The 27545-nt window shown below is 44.3% G+C and overlaps 1 protein-coding gene across 7 annotated transcripts in view; it reads left to right on the plus strand.

Annotated features, from left to right (window-relative positions):
- Positions 1-25428, plus strand: part of LOC146060306 (transcription elongation factor A protein 3-like) — a 62827-nt gene extending 37399 nt beyond the window's left edge. For 6 of the 7 annotated variants that reach the window (XM_083173352.1, XM_083173354.1, XM_083173357.1 and 3 more), the window contains 3 exons: positions 9905-10059; positions 11809-11955; positions 20685-25428. In XM_083173352.1, the coding sequence (XP_083029478.1) occupies positions 9905-10059; positions 11809-11955; positions 20685-20891 (509 nt within the window). In that variant the 3' untranslated portion in view covers positions 20892-25428. The remainder of the gene's footprint in view (positions 1-9904; positions 10060-11808; positions 11956-20684) is intronic. The other variant, XM_083173356.1, reaches the window with a different exon arrangement.
- The last annotated feature ends 2117 nt before the right edge of the window (positions 25429-27545 follow it).

Consider the following 27545-nt stretch of genomic DNA (forward strand, 5'->3'; position numbering starts at 1 on the left):
CACACACAAAAACTAAACAGACAAAAATGTACTTTCTTAGCAGTTACATGAAACATTTTATTATTTATTTGCATGACTCATAAAACAGAATGAACATAGAAACTGAGGGGACTTAAATATTAACCCCTTCATGACAGAGCCAGTTTGTGCCTTCATGACAGAGCCCTTTTTTTCAAATCTGACATGTCTCACTTAAGTGGGGATAACTTTTTTTTGCTTTTACTTATCCCAGTGATTTTGAGATTGTTTTCTCGTGACACATTGTACTTCAAGTTAGTGGTAAATTTTGGTCGATACAGTCTGTGTTTTTTTGTGAAAAATACCAAAATATCGTGAAAAAATGGAAAATTTAGCAATATGCAAAATGTTAAATTTTCTGCTTGTGAGACAAATAATCATACCACTCAAAATAGTTAATAACTAACATAGACCATATGTCTACTTTATGTTGCCATCATTATTTCAACCCCCTTTTCATTTTTTTGGACACTAGGAGGCTTCAAATATGACTAGCAAATTCTCAAATTTTCAAGAAAATTTCAAACACTGATTTTTTTAGGGACCAGTTCAGTTCTGATGTGACTTTGAGGGACTTGTATGTGAGACACCCCCATAAATGATGCCATTTCAAAAACTGCACCCCTCACAGTATTCAAAACAGCATTTTGGAAGTTTGTTAACCCTTTAGGTGTTTCACAGGAATTAAAACAAAGTGTAGGTGAAATTTCAAAATTTCTTTTTTTTTGCAGAGTTTCAATTTTAATACATTTTTCTAACAAATACAGTAGATTTTACTAGAGAAATGTGACTAAAAATTGATTCCCCCAATTCTTTTGTTTTCAAAAATATCCTATATGTGGCCCTAGTGTGCACGTTGACCAAACCACAGGCTTCATAATAGAAGGAGCACCTACTTGATTTTGGAGCCTCCTTTTTATGAGATTTTTTTTTAGGCACCATGTAGGTTTCTAGGCACCATAAGTGCTAAAAGTTAGGAACCTCCCCCACAAGTCACCCCATTTTGCAATCTACACCCCTCAGGGAATTCATCTAGGGGTATAGTGTACATTTCAAACCCCCAGGGGTTTCACCAATTTTGGTACAACTGGGATGTGAAAATGAAAAATTACATTTTTTTACACAAACATGCAGTTCTGGCTCAAAATTTTTCATTTTCACAAGGAATGAAGGAGACAAAGCACCCCAAAATCTGTGCCCCAATTTCTCCCGAGTACGGCAATGCCTCACATGTGACCAAAAAATACCAGTTGGGTGCATGGCAGGACTCAGAAGGGAAGGAGTGATTTTTGGATTTTGCAGCAAAGATTTTGGTGGAATGAATGGTGGGTACTATGATGCATTAGCAAGACTCCCAAAGCACCAATACAGTGGAACCCCCCCACAAGTCACCCCATTTTGCAAAGTACACCCCTCAGGGAATTCATCTAGGGGTATAGTGTACATTTCAAACCCCCAGGGGTTTCACCAATTTTGGTACAACTGGGATGTGAAAATGAAAAATTACATTTTTTTACACAAACATGCAGTTCTGGCTCAAAATTTTTCATTTTCACAAGGAATGAAGGAGACAAAGCACCCCAAAATCTGTGCCCCAATTTCTCCCGAGTACGGCAATGCCTCACATGTGACCAAAAAATACCAGTTGGGTGCATGGCAGGACTTAGAAGGGAAGGAGTGATTTTTGGATTTTGCAGCTCAGATTCTGGTGGAATTTTGGTGGGTGCTATGTCGCATTAGCAAGACCCCCCAAGCACCAATACAGTGGAACCCCCCCACAAGTCACCCCATTTTGCAAAGTACACCCCTCAGGGAATTCATCTAGGGGTATAGTGTACATTTCAAACCCCCAGGGGTTTCATCAATTTTGATACAACTGGGATGTGAAAATTACATTTTTTTACACAAACATGCAGTTCTGGCTCAAAATTTTTCATTTTCACAAGGAATGAAGGAGACAAAGCACCCCAAAATCTGTGCCCCAATTTCTCCCGAGTACGGCAATGCCTCACATGTGACCAAAAAATACCAGTTGGGTGCATGGCAGGACTTAGAAGGGAAGGAGTGATTTTTGGATTTTGCAGCTCAGATTCTGGTGGAATTTTGGTGGGTGCTATGTCGCATTAGCAAGACCCCCCAAGCACCAATACAGTGGAACCCCCCCACAAGTCACCCCATTTTGCAAAGTACACCCCTCAGGGAATTCATCTAGGGGTATAGTGTACATTTCAAACCCCCAGGGGTTTCACCAATTTTGGTACAACTGGGATGTGAAAATGAAAAATTACATTTTTTTACACAAACATGCAGTTCTGGCTCAAAATTTTTCATTTTCACAAGGAATGAAGGAGACAAAGCACCCCAAAATCTGTGCCCCAATTTCTCCCGAGTACGGCAATGCCTCACATGTGACCAAAAAATACCAGTTGGGTGCATGGCAGGACTTAGAAGGGAAGGAGTGATTTTTGGATTTTGCAGCTCAGATTCTGGTGGAATTTTGGTGGGTGCTATGTCGCATTAGCAAGACCCCCCAAGCACCAATACAGTGGAACCCCCCCACAAGTCACCCCATTTTGCAAAGTACACCCCTCAGGGAATTCATCTAGGGGTATAGTGTACATTTCAAACCCCCAGGGGTTTCACCAATTTTGGTACAACTGGGATGTGAAAATGAAAAATTACATTTTTTTACACAAACATGCAGTTCTGGCTCAAAATTTTTCATTTTCACAAGGAATGAAGGAGACAAAGCACCCCAAAATCTGTGCCCCAATTTCTCCCGAGTACGGCAATGCCTCACATGTGACCAAAAAATACCAGTTGGGTGCATGGCAGGACTCAGAAGGGAAGGAGTGATTTTTGGATTTTGCAGCAAAGATTTTGGTGGAATGAATGGTGGGTACTATGATGCATTAGCAAGACTCCCAAAGCACCAATACAGTGGAACCCCCCCACAAGTCACCCCATTTTGCAAAGTACACCCCTCAGGGAATTCATCTAGGGGTATAGTGTACATTTCAAACCCCCAGGGGTTTCACCAATTTTGGTACAACTGGGATGTGAAAATGAAAAATTACATTTTTTTACACAAACATGCAGTTCTGGCTCAAAATTTTTCATTTTCACAAGGAATGAAGGAGACAAAGCACCCCAAAATCTGTGCCCCAATTTCTCCCGAGTACGGCAATGCCTCACATGTGACCAAAAAATACCAGTTGGGTGCATGGCAGGACTTAGAAGGGAAGGAGTGATTTTTGGATTTTGCAGCTCAGATTCTGGTGGAATTTTGGTGGGTGCTATGTCGCATTAGCAAGACCCCCCAAGCACCAATACAGTGGAACCCCCCCACAAGTCACCCCATTTTGCAAAGTACACCCCTCAGGGAATTCATCTAGGGGTATAGTGTACATTTCAAACCCCCAGGGGTTTCACCAATTTTGGTACAACTGGGATGTGAAAATGAAAAATTACATTTTTTTACACAAACATGCAGTTCTGGCTCAAAATTTTTCATTTTCACAAGGAATGAAGGAGACAAAGCACCCCAAAATCTGTGCCCCAATTTCTCCCGAGTACGGCAATGCCTCACATGTGACCAAAAAATACCAGTTGGGTGCATGGCAGGACTTAGAAGGGAAGGAGTGATTTTTGGATTTTGCAGCTCAGATTCTGGTGGAATTTTGGTGGGTGCTATGTCGCATTAGCAAGACCCCCCAAGCACCAATACAGTGGAACCCCCCCACAAGTCACCCCATTTTGCAAAGTACACCCCTCAGGGAATTCATCTAGGGGTATAGTGTACATTTCAAACCCCCAGGGGTTTCACCAATTTTGGTACAACTGGGATGTGAAAATGAAAAATTACATTTTTTTACACAAACATGCAGTTCTGGCTCAAAATTTTTCATTTTCACAAGGAATGAAGGAGACAAAGCACCCCAAAATCTGTGCCCCAATTTCTCCCGAGTACGGCAATGCCTCACATGTGACCAAAAAATACCAGTTGGGTGCATGGCAGGACTCAGAAGGGAAGGAGTGATTTTTGGATTTTGGAGCACAGATTTTGGTGGAATGAATGGTGGGTGCTATGTTGCATTACCAATACAGTGGAACCCCCCCACAAGTGACCCCATTTTGCAAACTACACCCCTCAGGGAATTCATCTAGGGGTATAGTGTACATTTCAAACCCCCAGGGGTTTCATCAATTTTGGTACAACTGGGCAGTGAAAATGAAAAAAATACATTTTTTTACACAAAAATGTACTTCTGGCTCAAAATTTTTCATTTTCACAAGGAATGAAGGAGACAAAGCACCCCAAAATCTGTGCGCCCATTTCTCCAGAGTACGGCAATGCCTCACATGTGACCAAAAAATACCAGTTGGGTGCATGGCAGGACTCAGAAGGGAAGGAGTGATTTTTGGATTTTGGAGCACAGATTTTGGTGGAATGAATGGTGGGTGCTATGTTGCATTACCAATACAGTGGAACCCCCCCACAAGTGACCCCATTTTGCAAACTACACCCCTCAGGGAATTCATCTAGTGGTATAGTGTACATTTCAAACCCCCAGGGGTTTCATCAATTTTGGTACAACTGGGCAGTGAAAATGAAAAAAATACATTTTTTTACACAAAAATGTACTTCTGGCTCAAAATTTTTCATTTTCACAAGGAATGAAGGAGACAAAGCACCCCAAAATCTGTGCCCCCATTTCTCCAGAGTACGGCAATGCCTCACATGTGACCAAAAAATACCAGTTGGGTGCATGGCAGGACTCAGAAGGGAATGAGTGATTTTTGGATTTTGCAGCTCAGATTCTGGTGGAATGAATGGTGGGTGCTATGTGGCATTAGCAAGACCCCCGAAGCACGGTGAAATGATGAACCTAATAATCCATAGATGTGTGGTATATTTTGAAACACTCCTTTATACATAGGCCGGGTTTGTCGGGGCAAGTTTCACAGTGGAAAATAGTATCCTTTCTTATTCCCTTTTTATAGCAAACTTTGCACCTTTTTTGTGTCCTGCCCTTTCTTGCAGTGGAGGGGATTTCGTTGGGAAAATGCTGCCCTGGTACAATACGGGGGCCAGTACTAGAAGTACTGGGGCCCTCTGCCTGCTGATTCCCAAATATTAGGCTCTTTATGACTTCCTCTTGAAAGTGCATAAATGTCCCCCTCTGGCCGGTAGAACGGAATAGCACGTAAGCGTTATACAGTGCCATCTGGATGATATACACGGCCAGCTTCTTGTACCAGATATTTGTTTTCCGCAGGGCACTGTACGGCTTCAGTACCTGATCTGAAAGATCCACTCCGCCCATGTACTAATTGTAATCTAGGATACAATTTGGTTTTGAGGTGTGGGTACTGGTACCTCGTACAGGGATGGAGGTGGTACTGTCTCCATGAATTGTTGTCAGTATAAGGACATCCCTCTTGTCCTTATATTTGACCAACAACATATTTTCGGTGCATATTCCCCTGCTTTCACCCCTTCTCATTACTTGGGCAATGTGCGTTTTGGGGAGGCCTCTTTGGTTCTTGCGCACAGTACCGCAAGCTGCTGTACCTCTTGAACCAAGGGCCTTAAACAGGGGGATGCTGGTGTAAAAGTTATCCACATAGAGGTGATAACCCTTATCCAGGAAGGGGTGCATTAAATCCCAGACAATTTTTCCACTAACACCTACGAGGGAGGGGGGGCATTCTGGTGGTTCAATTCTTGAATCCTTCCCTTCATATACCCTAAACTTGTGGGTGTACCCTGTGGTGCTTTCACACAGCTTATACATTTTTATGCCATACCTTGCCCTCTTACTGGGAAGGTACTGGCGGAATTTAACCCTTCCTTTAAAATGTATAAGGGACTCGTCGATACTAATACATTTATCAGGGATGTATAGCTCTGCAAATTTGGCACTGAAATGATCAATGACCGGCCTGACTTTGAATAGCCTGTCAAAGGTGGGATCATCTCTGGGTGGGCACTGTGCATTATCGGTGTAATGTATAAATTTATGGATTGCCTCAAAACGAGCCCGGGGCATGGCCATACGGTGAAATGGGGTGCTGTACAGAACATCTGTACTCCAATATTGCCTAATTTGTGGCTTTTTTACTATGCCCATGTGTAACACCAGACCCCAAAACGTCATCATCTCTACTGCATCTACAGGGGTCCACCTAGCAAATGATGATGTGGGGTTTTGAGCAATAAACTGCTGGGCATATAAATTAGTTTGGTCCACCATTAAATTTATAAAATCATCAGAGAAAAATAATTTGAAAAAGTCAATTTCTCTGAGACCTGTTGAATCAAATTGGATTCCTGGGATGGCCAAAAACTCAGGAACCTGGGGCTCAAAATTGTCTGGTGGTGGGGTCCATACGAGATCAATTATTGGGGGGGGGGTCTCAGCTGCTCTACGGGGGCGTCTTTGAGGGGGTCCCTCATCACCAGAGGAGGAAGAAGAGCTTAAGACGAATCCTTCAAATTCCCCGCTTGCCTCACTGGCTGTGTCAGAGTCAGAGGCAAGCATGGCATATGCCTCCTCCACTGAATACATTCTCCTGGATGACTGGGACGACATTTGGGATGACATTTGGGATGCCATTTATATTTTTGTGTTACTGGTAGTGAAATGTTTCAACACGTGTATAGTGTAGGGGGGGGGTACAAACTTTATTTCAACCCGGGGGGTATGTAGTGTGTGGTGTGTATGTAGTGCAGAAAAAAAAAATACAAAAAAAAAAAATTGAAGGGTTAAAAAAAAAAAAATGGAAGGGGTTAAAAAAAAAATGGAAGGGGTTAAAAAAAAAAAATGGAAGGGGTTAAAAAAAAAAAAAAAGGTCCTGCGCCAAAAATTGAGCACAGATGTTGGTCAGTAACGTCCGTCACTGAACAGCGCTCAAAGGCAACAGGAATTTGATCAAAAAAAAAAAAAAATAGATCAACCCTGTGCCGAAAAAGCTGATCAGTGATGTACGTCACTGATCAGCGCACAGTGGCCACAGGACACACACAAAATCACAGTGTGTGTAAAAAAAAAATTTAAAAAAGACCCCACAGCACTCACAAAAAATAAAAAAAGGTGATCAGTGATGCGACACTGATTACCAGTGAGGGGCAGCAGGTGCACAACCTTTGGTGCAACTGACAGTGCAACTGGCAGCAACTGACAGGTATATATAAAAAAAAAACCTCTGTACCCCCAAAAAGTTGCTGATCACCTCAGATATAGTGATCAGCACAAAAGGCGGGGGCAGCAGACACAAAATTTAGCACTCTCTATCACTCTCTGTCACTATCTCTCTCTATCTCTCTATCTCTCACTATCTATCACTCTATGACACTGCAGCAGCAGCACTGACAGGTATATCTATATATAAAAAAAAAAACTGCGCCCCCAAAAAGTTGCTGATCAGTTAATTTATACTGATCAGCACAAAAGGGGGGGCAGCAGTCAGTTATATAAAAAATATATAGCACAATCTGTCACTATCTCTCTATCTCTCTCTGTCTCTCTCTCTATCTCTCTCTCTATCTCTCTCTATCTATCTATAGCTCTATCACACTGCAGCAGCACAAAATATAGCACTAGGCCTCTCTATCTCTCTCTATCTCTCTCTATCTCTTTCAGTTATATAAAAAATATATAGCACAATCTGTCACTATCTCTCTCTCTCTATCTCTCTCTCTCTCTCTATCTCTCTCTATCTCTCTATCTATAGCTCTATCACACTGCAGCAGCACAAAATATAGCACTAGGCCTCTCTATCTCTCTCTATCTCTCTCTATCTCTCTCTCTATCTAATAACTATCTAATAACTCGCAGCAGCACAAGATGTCACAGGATGTCACAAGATGTCACAAGAATAAGCAATATCTAGGCAGTGATCAGGTAAGTATTTGGATGGGTTCTGGTCAGTATATCGCGGCAGCTAGGCACGGTGACCGCACTGCACTCAATTCCAGACCGGAATGGCGTCTGCAGTGCAGTCACCGTTAGTTTAAACCCCCCTCCTTGGCTGTGATTGGTCCGTCGGTCCGACGGACCAATCACGGCCTTTGGGGGCGGGCGGGGTGAGGTGGGGTGACACCAGTGTCACCCTTACACCCCGCGGTGATTGGTGCTGTACTTTACAGCACCAATCACCTCCGATCCCGTGTCACCGGCGAACGTTATTCGCCGGTGACACAGAAAACGCTGTGAATGGCTGTTCACACTGAACAGCCAATCACAGCGATCGCCGACGGGGGGGCGGCATCGCAGCCCCCCCTGGGCATGCACGGACATGTCTGCTGTCAGGGACAGCAGACATCGTCCCTCTGTCACTGCGTCTCTAGACGCAGTGACAGTTTTAAGCCATGACGTATATATACGTCAACGGTCGGGAAGTACTTCCCGGCCATGACGTATATATACGTCAAATGTCGTGAAGGGGTTAATACATGATTGTTATACTACACCAGGGCTGAGACTAGGGTTTCTGGTGCCCGGGGCAAGACATTCATTTAGTGCTCCCCCCCCCCAATTTTTTTTATTTATATATATATATATATAGATATATATCTATATATATATATATATATATATATATATATATATATAGATATATATAGATATATATCTATATATATATATATATATAGATAGATATTGTTCAGAAGCAGGCACACATTTGACATTTGGTTTTGCACAGAAAGAAAAACATTAATCAGAAGCCATTTATGTGCTTACAGACAGCAGAAGGGTGACATTAAATAGGGACAGTGCTAAAAATTTAGGGCATGTTTTTTTTTTGAGGGGGGGGGAGTGGTGTGGTCACATAGTAGTATCAATTCACATTATAGAACACACCGTAATGCCCAGTACACATTCCAGCACACACCGTAATGCCCAGTACACATTCCAGCACACACCGTAATGCCCAGTGCACATTACACAACAAACCTTAATGCCCAGAGCACATTACACCACAAACCGTAATGCCCAGTACACATTATAGCACACACCATAATGCCCAGTACACATTATAGCACACACCCTAATGCCCATTACACAATATGCCACACACGGTAATGCCCGTTATATATTATGCCACATAAGTGCCAATTACCTACAGGAAAGGCTGCTTTCCTGCAACTCTATTCCCGCGATCACAGCCATTTGAATTGTTGGAAGCGACTCATGACAGGCCTGCACATAAACCCGGGTCCCTCCTCTGTCCCCTGGGTGGCCAATCCCGACAGAAGGAGGGGGAGACACTACAAGGCAGTCAGTCACATAGTGCTGCTCCGCCTCCACCGCCGGGTCCACTGTGGTCCGCCTCTGCTCCGCCTCCATCCATCAGCCGGCCAGTCCCCGCATGGTGCTGTGCAACGCTTGGCGCTCATAGTCACAGCCGCCTGTCATTCAATAGAGTCTCTATTGTCTATCGACATAGACACCCTAAAAACATTAAACACTCATGTCGACATTTTTCATGTCGACCCTTTGTCTGTCTACCTTTTGACCATGTTGACCTTTTTCATGTAGACCTTTTTACCATGTCAACCTTTTACCTGTCGACCTTTAGACCATGTTGACCTTTTGACCCTGTCGACCATATGACTGTCTATCATGAGTCAGTCTAGGTTTTATACCATAACCGGATATCTTCAGCCGATGTAATTCATGGTGCATGTTATCTAGTGTGTACCCAGTGTACTCAGCCTTAATGATCTTTACTGCATTTGAAAACTATTCAATCATAGATAGCTTTTGTGTCTCCCTTGAATGCAATAGACTAGAGTACATTTTCATTTATGCCACTGTGTTTGATTTTTTTGCTTTAATTAATTATATACCACTGTTGTCATTATCCTTAACCTTCTCACGCATATACAATGAAATTAAGGCAACAGATATGAAATACAGAAATAGGGTCAGGAGTCGTATTAGTAACCTAAAGGATCCAAAGAATCCCAACCTCAGACGTAACGTCCTCTGTGGATCGGTATCATCGCATAAGATGGCAACAATGACAGCTGAGGTGACAACATCGTACAGCATGATATAAGGGACTCATCCTCTGACCTACAGTACAAAGCATAACATCCTGTTCTGATAGTTAAAAGCTTTCTCCTAATTTACCCTATTTGGCTGCACTGCTAATTGTAGGCCATAGCTGCATACCCTCCTGCATTCTGTAGGAGACTCCCTGAAATAATAACAATCTCCCTCTCTCCCTCATTAGTCTAGCAATCTCCCTCATTTCACCTAGCCCACATTACACTGTTATATTTTTTGGGGGAAAAGGAATGAGAGACAGATACATTTACATTGAATTATCAGCACCATTTCCCAGCATTTTACCAAGTACAGTAGCTCTTACTAACTGCTTTGGGGCTCATCTACATTTGGATAAGTCATTTTAAAAGATTCATCTCAGATGTAGCAGTACACACTGACGCTTCTAGTTGCCACATTCACAATCTCTTTTCACAATCTCTCCATATATGGAACTAGACAGGCCCTGTGGGTGGAGCATGACACACCCCCTCAATGGGGCGCTGTGCAAGATTCTATTACCAACTATAATCTCCCTGAAACTGTTTTTCAAAAGTAGGCAAGTATGTTGTAGGCTAAGAACTAGGTTACTGAGTTGTCCGTACGAATTCAGTTAACAATGGGCCTTCTTCTGGTTGGTGCGGTCCGTTCCGAATTCTTTCGGACTGCGATTTTTAGCTACCTGCGCATGCGCAAGCAACATAATGCGCATGTGCAACGCAGTGTCTTCGCACTCGTTCTCAGCAATACCGTCTACAAATGTCCACCGAACTCCCTCGGGAAATATGGGCGTAATATGGGCGTCATGTGGGCGTACACAAGGGCGCGGTTTCAAAGTGTAAATCTGGGCATACATGTGGGAGTGCACGAACAGTGGTAGGCGTGCATTCGGACCGGACACCGAGCGCAAGCGAACCAACACGGCAGAAATCTTCGGTGTCAATAAGCAGCTTTCACTTCTCGGAGGGCAATGGTTCATGCGCTAGGCATTCAGATCGCCCATTTAGTACGCCCGCACCTTAAACACTCGCAGCTGACCACAATACAATCCAGTCCTCTGCTCATTACTGATTAATTAAACACTTTTCACAGGTTCAATTGGAACCACTAAGACAGGTAAAGGTGCAACAACGAAGTAATAAAACTTAACATGATGCAAGGGTTAATCTAAAGTGCAAGTAATGTGTTTAAGTGTCAATTACTGTACGAAGTAATTGATTACATTTAAAAATAATATATATGTTACGAGGTACCCTAATTGGATAAGTGTCATGTTGCTGAAGCATGATTTCCGAATAGATTACTGAGGTTTGCACATACACCAACTCGGTGCGTACAGTCAGCTTCCCATCTGTTCGGACGCAGTAAGACCGTCCAGAATCTTTGAGTTCCCACCGCACATGCACTTTCGGATGCAGTCTGAAGACACTCCCTCTTCTTAGAGAGTCTGTCCGAACGGATGCGGACGACCTGTGGGCGCGTGTTCTTAGAATGTCCGCCGTGTGTTCCGTTCGTGCATTTCCGAACGAACGCGCATTTCCAAAGAGTCAACCACAATAAGGCCCAATGCATTCATTTTAAGGGTGCTTGGTTTAGAGCTTAAAATTCTTTGTCAATTTATAGTATTTTGACCTTTTTGTCTTGAGAGGTAAAAATAGTACTGTATAAAGTAAGCCTATCTTTTCTTAAAATTGTGATGTAGAAGGTGACACTCTCTTCTCTTATATAATAGGAGATGGCAAGTGATGAGCTAAAGGAACTTAGGAACACTCTGACACAAGAGGCCATAAGAGAACATCAAATGGCAAAGACAGGAGGAACCCAGACAGACTTACTGCAGTGTGATAAGTGCAGGAAAAAGAACTGCTCCTACAATCAGGCATGTTATTTACTCTAATGTAGTCTTAGCTCTTTATTATTATTATTATTATTATTATGTTTAGTTGTTTATATGCTACACCAGTGGTGTAACTATGGGTTTTGCACTCACCCGTCCCAAGTAAAGCTAATCCCCCCTCATATTCCTCTCCACCTGGCTCCTGCTTTTTAAAACTGACCTGGTACTCTTTACTTAGTGCGGCGCCCGTCGCGGGCATCGCGGGTACATTAATGTATGGCCGCGACGCGACCGACGCGATGCCCGCGATTTCCCATTGAAACCAATGTTAAACAGGGAAATCGTGTCGGTCGCGTCGCGGCCGCACATAAATGCACCCGCGATGCCCGCGACGCGATGCTCACGATTTCCCATAGGGAACAATGTTAAAAGTCGCGATGGACCCGATTTTAGTGTTAAATGGCTCAATCAACCCGATTTGGCCATAGGAATCAATGTTAAATGGGCCACAGAGCCCATTAACCCTTAAATGTCCCCCCAAATTTTTAACGCCACCCCACGATCCACGCCAACCCGAAGCGTGGCGAGCGCAGCGAGCCCGCGAGGGGCGGCGGTACGCGTCCTCCGACCTTTTCATGCCCTACTATCCACGTCGGCGTGGTGTGAGAATATAATAGTGTGGCGAGCGCAGCGAGCCACCGAGCCCGAAGCGTGGCGAGCGCAGCGAGCCCCGCGAGGGGACGCGGATACCTTCACAGTTATACGCGTCCCCTTGCGGGCTTCACAGGTGTCCGTGGCGACCCGGACACCTGTGAAGCCCGCGAGGGGACGCGTCTACCTGTGAAGGTATCCGCGTCCCCTCGCGGGGCTCGCTGCGCTCGCCACGCTTCGGGCTCGGTGGCTCGCTGCGCTCGCCACACTATTATATTCTCACACCACGCCGACGTGGATAGTAGGGCATGAAAAGGTCGGAGGACGCGTACCGCCGCCCCTCGCGGGCTCGCTGCGCTCGCCACGCTTCGGGTTGGCGTGGATCGTGGGGTGGCGTTAAAAATTTGGGGGGACATTTAACGGTTCATTGGCCCTATTTGGGCTGTGTGGCCCATTTTACATTGATTTATATGCCAAAATCGGGTCCATTGAGGCATTTAAGTGTAAAATCGCGGTCAATCAGGCTTTTTAACATTGTTCCCTATGGGAAAATCGCGGTGATCGCGGTCATCGCGGGCATCGCGACCATCCAATTTTACCCGCGATGCCCGCGATTACCGCGATCACCGCGATTTTTACCCGCGATGACCACGATTTTGATCGGCGGCGCCGTTCTAGGTAAAGAGTACCACTGACCTCACAAAATGGCTGCCCCTAATAGCAGACCGTTTTTTAGATTGCTATAAGAGGCCGCCGCCTCCTCCAGCATTCTTAAAAACTGCCTGCTGTATGGGGACAGCCATTTTGTGAGGTAAGTTTTCAATAGCGGAAGCCAGGAGGAGAGCCGGGACCACAGATAAGTAAATCTGCGGTCACTGCCAGAGAGGCGGCAGGTCCCAGCAGCAGCTTAACAATAGCCCCGCAGACGCCCGGCGCCCATGCAGGACTTTCGCATGCCCCTGGCTGCATCCTGCATTCCCCTTCGCCCCCTTCCCCCTCTGTGAGAGCCTTGGAGACTGTGCAAGTCTCCGAGGCTCCCAGAGTGAAGACCTGCATATGCGCATAAACGATTATGCGCATGTGCAGGCATGTGCAGGCCCTCAACATCAATCCCCGTTACATAGCATAATGTGACTAGGCACAACTGTGTAAATATAATGTGAATCAGGGCCACTAGGGCCCGCATTCTAATTCATACGCTCCTGCACGTTAGCACAGGGGAGCAATGTTTAGCAATATACATTTATGCGAATGTGCAGCATCTTTGTGTGAATGGGTATAGCAAATTGATTATTCTCTGGCATGTTCGCATGCAACAGTACGGACGGAGGGCTGGTGGCAGCTGACATGGGTTGTACCAATAGGAACGCCCAACATTTCATGGGCATTCCAATGAAAATGCTGGGCGTTCCAATGGTAATTTGCCGGTGACATGTGTGCCGGGGAGCGGCCAGATGTCAGCTGCCCGCAGTCATCCCGTACAAGGGCGCCACAGATCTAAGGCAGCAGAGACTGACCTAGATTTGCGAGCACTTGAGAAATCAATCGATGGTCGAAGACGTTCGAATTACAAACTGTGAATGAATGTTTATGCAAAACATCCATTCGCATGGTGGGGTGGGCGTTCATGCAGGCGGCGTTTAATTGACTCGCAAAGCTGCAACATCCGCAGCTTTGCAAGTCAACCAGAATGACGGCCTATATGCTGTGTAATGTGAATAAGATTTTGCTACCGGTATGGGTCATTGGGTCGATACTATTAAGGTCGACATACATTGGGTCGACCACTGAAGGTCTACTGGCCTTAGGCCGAGAGTGGGAAGGTCAACAGTGGAAAGGTCGACATGGGTTGTTCACTTTTTTGTCCCAAATGTTGACACAGTCGACATGGACATAGAAAAAGTGCAGTGCATCTCTTCAAATGTTACGCTCGGCATACTATTGGATGGTAGGGTATGAAATACTGCCTGTCGGCACTTGTTGGCTCTGAAAAAACCTGAAAAACCCATGATGACCTTTTGACTGTTGACCTTCCTAATGTCGACCCAATGTTTGTGTCAACCTTTTGACCCTGTCGACCTTAGGCATGTCAACATTTGACAATTGACCTTCAGTGGTCTACCAAATGTATGTCGACCTTAAAAGTGTCAACCTACCAATCGTATTCCCCTGCAACTGTGTGGTGTAACTTGAATTGGGGTACTATTGTGTGGTCATGCCCCTTCCTTGTGAGAATACACCCCATTTGTGGTGCATGCCTTTATCCTTTATTACATAAGGGATGGAGGGTTCAAATATATGGTTTGCAGGGCACTGAACACCCTAGCACTGTCCCTGTGTGCAGAGCAAATGACTTCTTATTCCTGGTTTATTTATCCCATTGTGCACTTTTGTATCTGGGGTCATAGGTGCCGATTTATGTTTTTGCTGGTGGGTTCTCAAGCCAAAAATATAGAGGAGTGGCTTCATGGGGAAGGGGTGTGGCCACATTTGTCTCCAATATTCAAATTACGGCAACAGAGTTCCACATGCATAAATGCCCCCACAGTGCAGGTACATAAATGCCCCCACAGTGCGGATACACCCCCTTTCGGCATACTGTTTCCCAGTTGGCGGGTCCGACGATGTGGGTGCTGTAGCCAGGGCTACCGACAGGGGGGTGCCAGGGGTACAGCTGTCCCGGGCCCCCAGTGGGCTGAAAGCTGAGGGCCTCCTCTTTCCATGGGTACAAGAATTTTAAAAATTCAACTGTGCAGTGAGTGCTTTGAGTCCTGGAGGGAGAAGATGCTGCACCTGCACTTCTAGTAAGTATTAGTAATGGGGGGCAGGGTGCCAGCATGCGATGGGGGGCTGCCGGCGCGCGCGAGGGTGGGGGTGCGCCGGCACGCGCAGGGGGGGGGGTGTGTGTGCCGCTGGGGGCCCGGGCTGAAGGTTAGTCCCGGGCCCCAACATTACTAGTGGTGGCCCTGGCTGTAGCCGCAAATTAGCAAGTTAATATGGGGGCCCAGCAGCGGGACTCGGGCCTGTGGGTGCTCATCAATTTCCCTGGATGCTCAGGCCCTTGAGCACCCACAGAATCGGCACCTATGTCTGGGGCTGCACATCAGTGACAGTTGAAGTTGTCTATATATATGTATATGAAGACCTGGTTGTTCAAAGCATTACTTAAGCACATTGCATACGCATGGAAAGTGACCTGATTCCATGTGGCTCAGTTATGTAGCTTTCACATCACATAAAACATTTTGAAACGTTTTGAAAAACTGTAATTTTAAATGGTATTTTAAACGGGTCTAGTGTTCATATTGCAGCAGATTACCATTTAAAAATACCGTTTAAGTACAATTCACATCACCAGTCAAGCCGTTTAACCTCTGAACACGTTTCTACCCACAGCTTATTTCCTGGTTCAGGGAAGGGACACAAGACAAGGGACAGCCTATCACAGTGCTCTAACCTTTATTTTTTACTAAATACCATTTCAGTGCCATTCAGACAGCACAAAAAACGGCTCTGAATTGGCTTTAAAACGGGTAGGACTCTGCTTTTTAAACGTGTTGAAATACCAGTTAACTTTAAATGGTATTTCAACTATGACACTTTCACACTGCAGCCTTAATCGTTTTAAAAGGCAAAAAAACGGCAATATACCGTTTTAAAAGTGTGATGTGAAAGCTACATGAGAGAGGGACTGGGCATAAACTGTAAGAATATAATACAGTAAGCCACTGAAGAAACACTATCCTTGTATGGGAGATTAATACCAGCAATAACTTAGGCATGTAGGGGAGTTATTCATTACACTACCTACTAAGCTGTGAAATAAGTATGTAGGAAATTGTAAAGAGAATCTAAAATGTTTTTAAATAAATTGAATACAAATAAAAAGTAAACGCCTGTCACTGTGGACCATTAGTAGTGATAAAACACTATACACATCGGCCCTTCCAATATTTAATATAATCATTTAGGTGGACATAGCATTTCCCAAGGGGTATGACACACCAATTTGCATAGTGATTATCTTTGAAGGTGAGACCAATACTGTAATTAAGGACATCCATCCTAATTGAATTTGGGACAGGCTTTAATCAATGGATGTAGTGGACACAATTTATATACAGGGCAATCCAATGGCAATGTAATGATAAATAATACAGAGGATTCCAAGGCCCCACAGATAAATATAGTAGATCTGTTGGGTCTCCATCAATCTGTGTAAGAAGCTCTATCTCAGAGCAGTGCCTCTCATAGTGCAAAGCAATATATAGAATAATGTGCCTGATTCAGACCTGCTCTCCGGGGTGCGAATTTGCAGTCTGAGTGATTATCGAATGACCATGCATGCGCGGTACGCAGTGCGCATGTGTGACCCACTGACCCGAAGGCCGCACACCCATTAAACGCTGCGTGGACCACCAGCAACCACCCCCCACCCCCCCGGCTGTCACTCATTTTGCTAACGCCCCAGTGAGTGAAAAACTCAATGAAGGCATTCACTCCAGGCAGCGAGAGAATAGCCCCTGTTGGTTGGGATCCCGACTGTCGGCCAGTCATCCGGCACCCAAATATCTAACTACAGTATCTACTGAGCTAGTCTATATACCGGATAGATTAACCCTTTGAGTGCCAATGCTGCTGTGAGAGATATGCAAAATATCCAATAAAAATGCCAGCCTCACAGCGACTGGTTTTTTTTTGCGCAATATTTAACTAAACTTCAGTTAATTGACTTCAGATCATTGCCAGCAATAACTAAAGTCAAACATACAGGAAAAGCAGGCGTTGGTGATTTATGATGGTGATGCGATGGTAAAATTACTAATAACCTGGCACAACTGATTTGAAGGGAATTGTAGACTTCCTATTAGATGCACAAAAATATACAGTATTACAGAAAAATTATTTCCGTCAATTAAGAAAGCGCTGCTGTATCAGCTGTAAAAGACTGAAAAACATCCTTCATGAAAAAAATATTAGTATAAATTCATGAACACACATAAAGTATTAATTTAGGTAAAAAGCCATAAAATACATAAAATCACAAAATATTACATATAAACAAAACCTACATAATCTCGAAAAAATATAGAAAGAAACCATTTTTATCAATCAAGTCTTGCTATTGAAGTTGAACTTTATAGTAACAATACTTGTTGGAAGTTGCAACTTTGTATATTTACAAATAAAAAGCTGCATTTGACAGCAGGGGGAATCCAGAGGACTGTGTTAAAGAAAAATACAAAGTGGCAACTTCCAACAAGGATCTGTTTTCTTCACAAACCAACCCAATTCGTGGGTGTTTCAAAGGGGGCTAATTCCAGGGGAGGGGCTTAATCGCAGGCCGCGGCAGTGAGTTAAATTCCATTTAAAAAATTGGTGTGTCAGGGGGTTTCTGGGTACTCAGATACCCCCCCCACCCCCCCCCCCCTCCGCATGCGCCACTGCCAGGGGTTTGCACATGTGCACGAGCGACTATATGCATGTGCACAGACGGAACACGAATTCAGACCTGTGCAAACTGACATTGGCCCCTAAATATCTTTCTAATATGTACCCAGCATAACACTACTCCAGACAACCTACTAGGTCATGCATACAAACATAGGTTACGGACACTAAAACCAATTTGTGTAGTAGCCTACTTGGGGCGAAATGTAATAGAGTGCGATTTTTTAGACATGTGCGATTTTTGGTCAAAAACGGCCGAAATCGCACATTTTCCGAAAATCGCACATTTAATAGGTTGAAAATCGCGGTAAAAAATCGCACTTTTTACCGCGAAATCGCACTTTTAGAAGTGCGATTTTTAGTCACATTTCAATTCGCATCCAGATGTTTTCCCATTATAAAGTATACAACTCGCAAATGTAATAGGGTGCGATTTTTGGTCAATGTTACCAAAAATCGCAAAAAAAATAGACCAGGTTCTGACAGGCGAATTTGACAGAACCATGCACAGATCATTGAGATCTGTGCATGGTTCTGTTAATAAAAATGTGTAAAAGTGTTTTTATAAAAAAAAAAACGGCGTGGGGTCCCCCCTCCTAAGCATAACCAGCCCCGGGCTCATTGAGCCGGACCTGGTTCCAAAAATACGGGGGAACAAAAAGCATAGGGGTCCCCCGTATTTCTGAAACCAGCCCCGGACTCTTGGACCGGTCCTGGTTCCAAAAATACGGGGGACAAAAAATCTGGGGGTCCCCCGTATTTTGAAACCAGCACCGGGCTCCAACAGCCCGCGGTGTCATGCCACAGCCGGGGGACACTTTTTATACAAGGTCCCCCGGCCAAAACATGAGCACCGTGGCTGGTCAGCCTTGGACGGGGTACCTGGAGGAGTGGGGACCCCCCCAATAAAGGGGTCCCCCCCCCCAGGCTTCACCCGTCCAGGGCTGAAGCCCGGGGCTGTCACCGGCGTCCGTGGCCAGTGGACGCCGGCCTGATAGGGTTAAATCCATCATACATATCATTACATTGCTTTTTACCGGCGAACTACAAGTGCCAGCAGACCTCCCCCGCATGCTGGGACTTGGAGAACCACAAGTCCCAGCATGCAGGGCATTAATGGGCCCGCTGGGACTTGTAGTCCACCTGTAAAAAGAATGTTTATAAAAAACACACACACAGAGAAGTACAAGTTTATTACACACACACACCTCAATTTTACACCAGCATACTTACCATTCCTGGATCCAGCGCTGGTCTGGCTGCTTTACAGCCGGCTCCCCCCGCACTGACAGGCAGCGGGGAGAACCGCTTTCTCCGTTGCCTGTCACCGGCTTTCTCCGTAGCTTCTGTAGCTCTGTCCCAGTGCTACAGAGGCTGAGAGCGTGATTGGCTGAGCTACAGTATGCGTCTCCATGGAGACGCATAGCTCAGCCAATCAGGACTGAGCTATGCGTCTCCATGGAGACGCATACTGTAGCTCAGCCAATCACGCTCTCAGCCTCTGTAGCACTGGAACAGAGCTACAGAAGCTACGGAGAAAGCCGGTGACAGGCAACGGAGAAAGCGGTTCTCCCCGCTGCCTGTCAGTGCGGGGGGAGCCGGCTGTAAAGCAGCCAGACCAGCGCTGGATCCAGGAATGGTAAGTATGCTGGTGTAAAATTGAGGTGTGTGTGTGTAATAAACTTGTACTTCTCTGTGTGTGTGTTTTTTATAAACATTCTTTTTACAGGTGGACTACAAGTCCCAGCGGGCCCATTAATGCCCTGCATGCTGGGACTTGTGGTTCTCCAAGTCCCAGCATGCGGGGGAGGTCTGCTGGCACTTGTAGTTCGCCGGTAAAAAGCAATGTAATGATATGTATGATGGATTTAACCCTATCAGGCCGGCGTCCACTGGCCACGGACGCCGGTGACAGCCCCGGGCTTCAGCCCTGGACGGGTGAAGCCTGGGGGGGGGGGACCCCTTTATTGGGGGGGTCCCCACTCCTCCAGGTACCCCGTCCAAGGCTGACCAGCCACGGTGCTCATGTTTTGGCCGGGGGACCTTGTATAAAAAGTGTCCCCCGGCTGTGGCATGACACCGCGGGCTGTTGGAGCCCGGTGCTGGTTTCAAAATACGGGGGACCCCCAGATTTTTTGTCCCCCGTATTTTTGGAACCAGGACCGGTCCAAGAGTCCGGGGCTGGTTTCAGAAATACGGGGGACCCCTATGCTTTTTGTCCCCCCGTATTTTTGGAACCAGGTCCGGCTCAATGAGCCCGGGGCTGGTTATGCTTAGGAGGGGGGACCCCACGCCATTTTTTTTTTACTTTTTTTTTTTAGCACAAAATCGCATTTATGAAAATGCGCACATTTTCATGACTGAAAATGCGCACATTTTCATGACTAAAAATCGCGGCAAATCGCATTTTTTGCCGCTAATTCGCATCTCATTACATATGCGAATTCGCTGCAAAAAACGCGATTTTTAAAGGTGCGATTTGGTGCGATTTTTTTTTAGTCTAAAAAAACGCACCCTATTACATTTCGCCCTTGATTTTCTTCATTGTATTTCAGAAGAAAATGTTTAGTTATCTATGTTTAATGTTGTGGAGTAAAAGAGTGTCACATAGCAAGTTTTACTGGTGAAACTGTACATTTTATAATGCTGTCACTGCTTACTCCCTCTAGGTGCAGACACGCAGTGCAGATGAGCCAATGACAACATTTGTGTTGTGCAACGAGTGTGGGCATCGCTGGAAAGTAAGTTATGTCACAGCACACAACTCTGTTTATAACTGTTGGTTCAGTCTACCTTACACTAATTTCTGGTACAACTATATATGGGAGAAATTTACTATGCCAGTCAAGTACGGCCGATACAATCCGAAAATATGAATGACTACGACAAATTAAATAGTGGTCGTCCTATTCACTCTTGACCTAATTACTGTTTTCCTATCGAACAGATCCAATCACAACCACTGCACTTACCTGGTAATCAGTGTCCCGGTGAGCTCTTCCTGGTGCTGTGATTGGGACACAGTGGGCTCCTCTAACCCTCTGGTCATCTGATCGCCAGCTTCCAGCTCTATGACCCCTTCCTCTGATGTCTGCTATAACCTGCTGTAAATGCTAGTTTACAGCAGACGTCAGATGACAAGTGTCACAGTGCAGTAAGCCATCGATCGACAAAACAGTATATTGTGAGTGCCGACATCATTTTCTAAGCTGTTTTAGGATGTTGTTGTCCCTGAAAGGCACCACAGCATTTCAACCTTGATGACCTCAGATGAGCGCCGGGTCCTGTGCTTATCATAAATCCCAAAAGAGGGAAATACAGCACTCACCTGTCTTCTGAGTTTAATCCAATCAAGAATAGCCTGCCCACGTTTAGGTCCTAGGGCGGACCTTTATCTAGGCAGTGGCAATAATACAGCAAGGTACAGCAGTCCAAACAATGGGGCACGGGTACACAGTACAGCTTCCCCATTGCACCCTCATGCAGCAACACAACTACCGCAGTGCTCCAGGTCAAAATAATATGTATATCACCTTCAGAGACCAGAACACACAGCTGTAGTAATCAAAAATCACACTCAGGGGCAGATTTATTAAGCTCATTGAAGTGATAAACTGTCTGCTTTTTTATCACAGGCCAATCAGCTCCTAACTGTGAAGTTACAGGCTTGGTTTGAAGAATGAGAGGTAGGAGCTGATTGACTGGTGATAAAAAACAGAGACTTTATCACTTCACCGAGCTTAATAAACCTACCCCTCAGTCCTCTGAGTTTAAAAGCATTTAATCTCAGAAGACTGCGTGTGATGTTTGATTAAAAAAAACGGGATACTATATAGGGATATATGATCCCAGATACATACCTATATGACAATAAAATTGATTAAGGAAATTTTGTTCTTAAAAGACCTCGATAAATATACCTGTGTAGTAAATACCATACACCATACAATGGTGTTCATAAGTAACTATAGAGTGAAATGAAAAGAAAAGACAAAAGTAATACAGCACATACCGCAACATACAGGCTGTTGTTAAATTATCTCCTTAGAGGGCGCTTAAACAAAGTTTGGCTTTGTTTAAACGCCATCTATGGAGGGAATTTAACAACAGCCTTTGGACAAAACTCCTTCTGCTTCATTGGTTCATGAACTGTATCTCAATTTATACATATTGATTTGTATGCTGGCACCATACCACTATTGGTGATATATATATATATATATATATATATATATATATCATATTCCAGCCAGGGATTGGCTTGTGGTGTTATCATGCATGCATGGCTGATCACTGGTGCTGACTGTATGGGAAATGCGATCTGATTACTAAAAATCCTATTTATACATTTCGGTGAAACTAATATAATGTGAAATGGGTGTGAAAACACCCTTTTAAAAATAATTTTACAAAATATTATATTAATAAATATGTCCCTAAATATATTTAAAATGCTTTGGCTGTTGGTATGGACTGTACCTTCTATGATGTCTGTCATACGCTAAATAACCTTCAATTGTGAACACAGTAAACCTTTTCTCTTTATCTTGCAGTTCTGTTGATCTGTGACTCCCAGTGTCTGCTATAAAATGCCCTTCTCTGATTCAGCAATACCCCACAAATAAAGTTTTTTTTTTTTTTTTCAAATGTGTGCCCCCCTCCTCCAGGGATTGGATGGAAAACAAGCCAGGGAAATTTTTGGAAGCAGCCCTAATGGGGACAGGCTCTCTTTAGGGGGTGAGGCCTATTGAAGGGGCGATATACCTCCTGATAGGGCCACAGAGTTGCAACTGCCGTTTTGTTTTTTTATGAAGTAGTGTCTGTAACCTTTTGCCAATTCCATTACAATGCCCTCCCATGGTGTCGTGGGTGGATTGCCTAACACGCCAGCCTGCCTAACACACCCATACCAACATACCACCCTCTACCATCTAACACCACCAGTCTGTCACTCCCTATCCTCCCCCAGCAACAAGCGGTCCTAGGGGTGTGCCAGCCCACCAGGGATCTTCCCTTCAGGTTCTATTGCCAATCCGCATTTTGTATAACCTAAAATGAAAAATACTAAAATAATACTCATTTAAAATTTTCAGAACTAAAATTACATTTCAGTGAAAGGTTTTTCATCAACATTTTAGCTGGTATCACTGATTCTATAAAAGTAAAGAATGCCTGTAGTCTAGGGTGGAGTGAATTTTTTTTTTTTTCACGATATCGAATAACTTGGGCCGGTGAAAGTTGTTACATTGTGTGTGTATATTTACTCTATATTTTAATATTTTGGATCAATCTATATCTTCAGGTGCCACAATGGTCCTAAATATAACACATTTTTGAAAAAAGAGTGTCTTCATTATGGAGTTGTCATCTCAAACTTCATATAGCTTGGGTGCTAAATGTGTTAGTAAAAGTAAAAGTTGTAAGAAAAAATATATCAATACTTATTTATAAATTGGTGTCACAAGACAGCTAAATATTTACTTACTATACTGTACTTTTACTATATAACTGTTAGAATTACCAGATTTTCTGTTGGGTCATCACGGTACTAATAAACAAGGAAAGTTTTCGACATGCAGTTATCAGCAACCTTGAATGGCACATAGGGCCTGTTTGAAGATTATCCAAGTCTTGAGTACACTTGCCAGAAGTAACAGCCTCAACAATTTTATAGCGGTATTATTGGTCACAACTCAGCTGTTTTAAATCGATATTGGGCATTGTATTTCCTTCAATTGGTTCAAACTTAACAACAGGTAAAGCACAATCTTTTTAAAACTTTTCTAATGCGACCAGCAAAACAATTAGGATTACTCAGTGTCTTAGAGGAAGCTCATTTAACTTAAGAAAACACATGAAAAAAAGTGGAGAGGCTTCTTGCAGTGAGTTTCCAGCTTTCATATAATGCCATTTATGTAGCCAGTGTTCACATTTGTTCCGTCACATCCTATCGGGACTAAGCTCTCAGAGAGTTTCCTGAGGATGGCATTACATGATCCAGGTATTATGGATTCAGTCCGTGAACTAATTGACCACTAATTGACCACGTAGAGCCCACAAATACTGTTTAATGACATCCTTGTAATTGGGTAAAATGTTCATATTAAATGGCGCTATAAAGCCAAATGGGTTGGGATCATTGGGTCTACAGTAAGTTGGTCGCCAATCGTTAGTTCAACACCATTAGATTGACATGGTTCTAGGTCGACATGGTTCTAGGTCGACATGGGACAAGGCCCACATGGGTCTAGGTCGACATGGGGTTAGGTCGACAGGTCAATAGGTCGACACAAGCATTAGGTTGACAGTGTCTATGTCAACAGTCAAAGGGTCGACATGGGATTTTCAGTTTTTTTTACCCGAATGTTGACAGAGTCGACATGGACACAGTTTCCAGTGCACCGCATCCCCTCGCATTGCTTGCTTTGCTCGCAATGCTTCAGGCACAGTGCCTCGCTGTGCTCGGCACACTATTTTATTCTCCCACCATGCCCTAGTGGATGGTAGGGCATGAAATACTGACTGTCTGCACACGTCGGCTCAAAAACTGTGAAAAACCCCATGTCAACCTTTTGATTGTCGACCTAGACACTAATGACCTAATGCTTGTGTCAAACTAATGACCTGTCGACCTAAACCCATGTCGACCTAGACCCATATCGACCTATCCCCATGTCGACCTAAGGACTGTTGACCAACTTCATTTAGACCCAATGACCGTATCCCAGCCAGATAGGGGACAGGCATTACATACATCTCTGCAATGAGTTGCAAGTTGGGTTTTGACCGCCATTTTATTTATACTGGATAACTTCCTTTGGTACTTGTATAATATCACGGCGCCCGGCTACGCTACGTTTTCAGCGTTGGCTAAGCTACTTTGTCAGCGTAGCCCAACAGCTACCTAGTGTAGTCAGCATAGCGCGTCTGCCAATGGCTGCCTAGCATAGTCAGCGTAGCGCCCCTGCCAGCTCTCCCCAGGGGGCAGCTTGTGCTGCCTGTGTCCCCTGGAGTCCTCCTACCTCCCACACAGCCTCTGGTGCAGGCAGGGAGGCTTTCATCTCCCTGCCTGCTGCCATTCCCTGCCTCCCTGATGCACGCGCATTTATACCAAGTTTCATGTACTTTAGTACTGAGAGAGGATCGGCGTGCAAATTTATACCAAATTTCGTAGACTTATTCCCAATAAGCAGAAGGGTTTACAGCAAATTATACCTGGTGTATTTAAGTGTGTTTAAGTACTTAGTACTGAGAAAGGATACCACTTTTCACTTATTGTCCATTGGTTTGGGATTAATTTGGCACATGCCTCAATTTCAAAACCCCACTATCCACGCCAGCCCGAAGCGTGGCGAGCAGCCGCGTTACGCGTCCTTCCGACCTTTTCATACCCCCACTATCCTTGTCAGCATGAAGTCGATTTTATAAAGTGTGGCGAGCGCAGCCCGAAGCGTGCCGCAAGGGGACGCGGATTACTCTACATGTATTCCGCGTGCGCTCGCCACGCTTTGTAATATCAACTCCACGCTGATGTGTATAGTGGGGGTATGAACAGGTGGGGAGGACGCGTAACTCGTCCCCTCGCGGGGCTCGCTGCACTCGCCTTGCTTCGGGCTGACGTGGATAGTGGGGTTGTTTCAGGGACACATTCACACCTGCCAAACCATACATCTGAGACAGTAATGACATGTGTTAACTGGTAACTGGATTTTAGTTAATAGTAAAGAAGAAAAAAGCAATTTAACAAAGTACACACCTATATTCTGGCCACGGGAACACTATGCCGAATCGCACAGGGACGCTGACTACGCTGGCCGCGGAACACTACGCAGAATCTGACAGATACACTAACTACGCTGGCTGCGGGAACACTAGGCTAAATCTGACAGATACGCTGACTACACTGGCCGCGGGAACACTACGCTGATTCTGAGAGGGGCGCTACGCTAACTACGTAATGGGCGCCGTGATATTACACAAGTACCCTTCCTTTCTATTGAAATTGAAACAGAACACCAGTTTACTTGAAGCAAAAGAAAATATATTCTACACAAGCTTCAAAAACGTCAGTGTTAAAACCGAATAACCAATTTTAATGCTCAAAACAGTATAATTTATGGTCTTGCGGCACCTCAAATGAATCAGTTTGGGAGGTCATTTTTAAATACATATAATTTTTAATACCCAAGCTTATTGAAATAATGGAATTCACAGAAATAAGGAAAAAATAGAAATGTTATACCTTTTTTCAAAACTTTAAACACCCTGTGGCACCTCAAGATGACATCCAATTTTGAGGACATTTTGAGGCGATGTTAGGTAGACTGAGAAACAAATTTCACACACCCAAGCGTTTTTCGATTTCTAATTTTTTTTTTAAATTTATGATTTTTCACACCACCCTATTGTAGGCCTTTCAGATACAAATGCAGTTTATGAAGCCGCAGTGTTTTTCTACAAAGCAGTTGTGCGGTAGTATGCTAATGCTGGAGGAGGTGTCTTGTGTAAATCAATGCCCCTGGCCAGTGGCGTAGCTAGAATTTTTCTCCCCCCAGCCCAAAAAAATTCTGGCGCCCCCCCTAGAAGGGGTGAGACGATTGACTACAGGCGCCGTATTTACATATGTACGGGGCAGATCCAGAAAAAGGAGCTGACATGCCCCTGTATCGCAACTCTACCTATTGCAGTCTCCAAATGTGAGCAGCATATCTGTCATGCTGCAACGTTTGGAGCACTGAGAGAGACATTGTAGCCAGGGATCTGCACATTGGGCTTACGGTCATCTCTGAAGTACAATAGGCCCTGTATTTCTGAAAACAAATAGGTCCAGTGGCACTGGAAGCAATGGAAGTTCTATTGAAGATGGGATGTTGCCCATAGCTACCAATCAGGTTCTATGTCTTATTTATTTAGCACCTTCTATGAGATAGAGGGACAGATTCTCTAAGCTTCAAAAGTGATAACATGGAGAGTGATAAATCGCCAGCCAATCAGCTCCTACCTGCCATGTCACAGACTGTGTTTGAAAAATGTCGGACAGGAGCTGATTGGCTGGCTGTTTATCACTCTCCATTTTATCACTTTTGAAGCTTAGAGAATCTGGCCCAGAATCTGATTGGTTGCCCATAGCAACATGCCCTCTTCAATAGAACTCCCATATTAGTATATGTACATAGGTTTCTGAACCTGACAATGATATATACATATCGTCACACGGACTGTTTTGTTTTCTGCACCTACTTGTTTATGCTGTATTCTCTGCGGTGTTGTATACCGCCACTTGCGGTACGTTACCCTGACCCTTGTGGTGGTTTTGTCCATTTAATAAAATACTCAATTTTAGTCTGTGGTAATTGCACTATGGAGCGCCCGTTCTTTTTTTATATATATATATATATATATATATATATATATATATATAAATTAACCCTCGCCCTACTTTCTCTCTCGCTATCTCTCTCTCTCTCTCTCTCTCTCTATATATATATACATATATATATATATATATATATATATATATATATATATAT

This window comes from Crinia signifera, chromosome 2 (genome assembly GCF_055691185.1).
Source record: "Crinia signifera chromosome 2, ASM5569118v1, whole genome shotgun sequence".
NCBI lineage: Eukaryota > Metazoa > Chordata > Amphibia > Anura > Myobatrachidae > Crinia > Crinia signifera.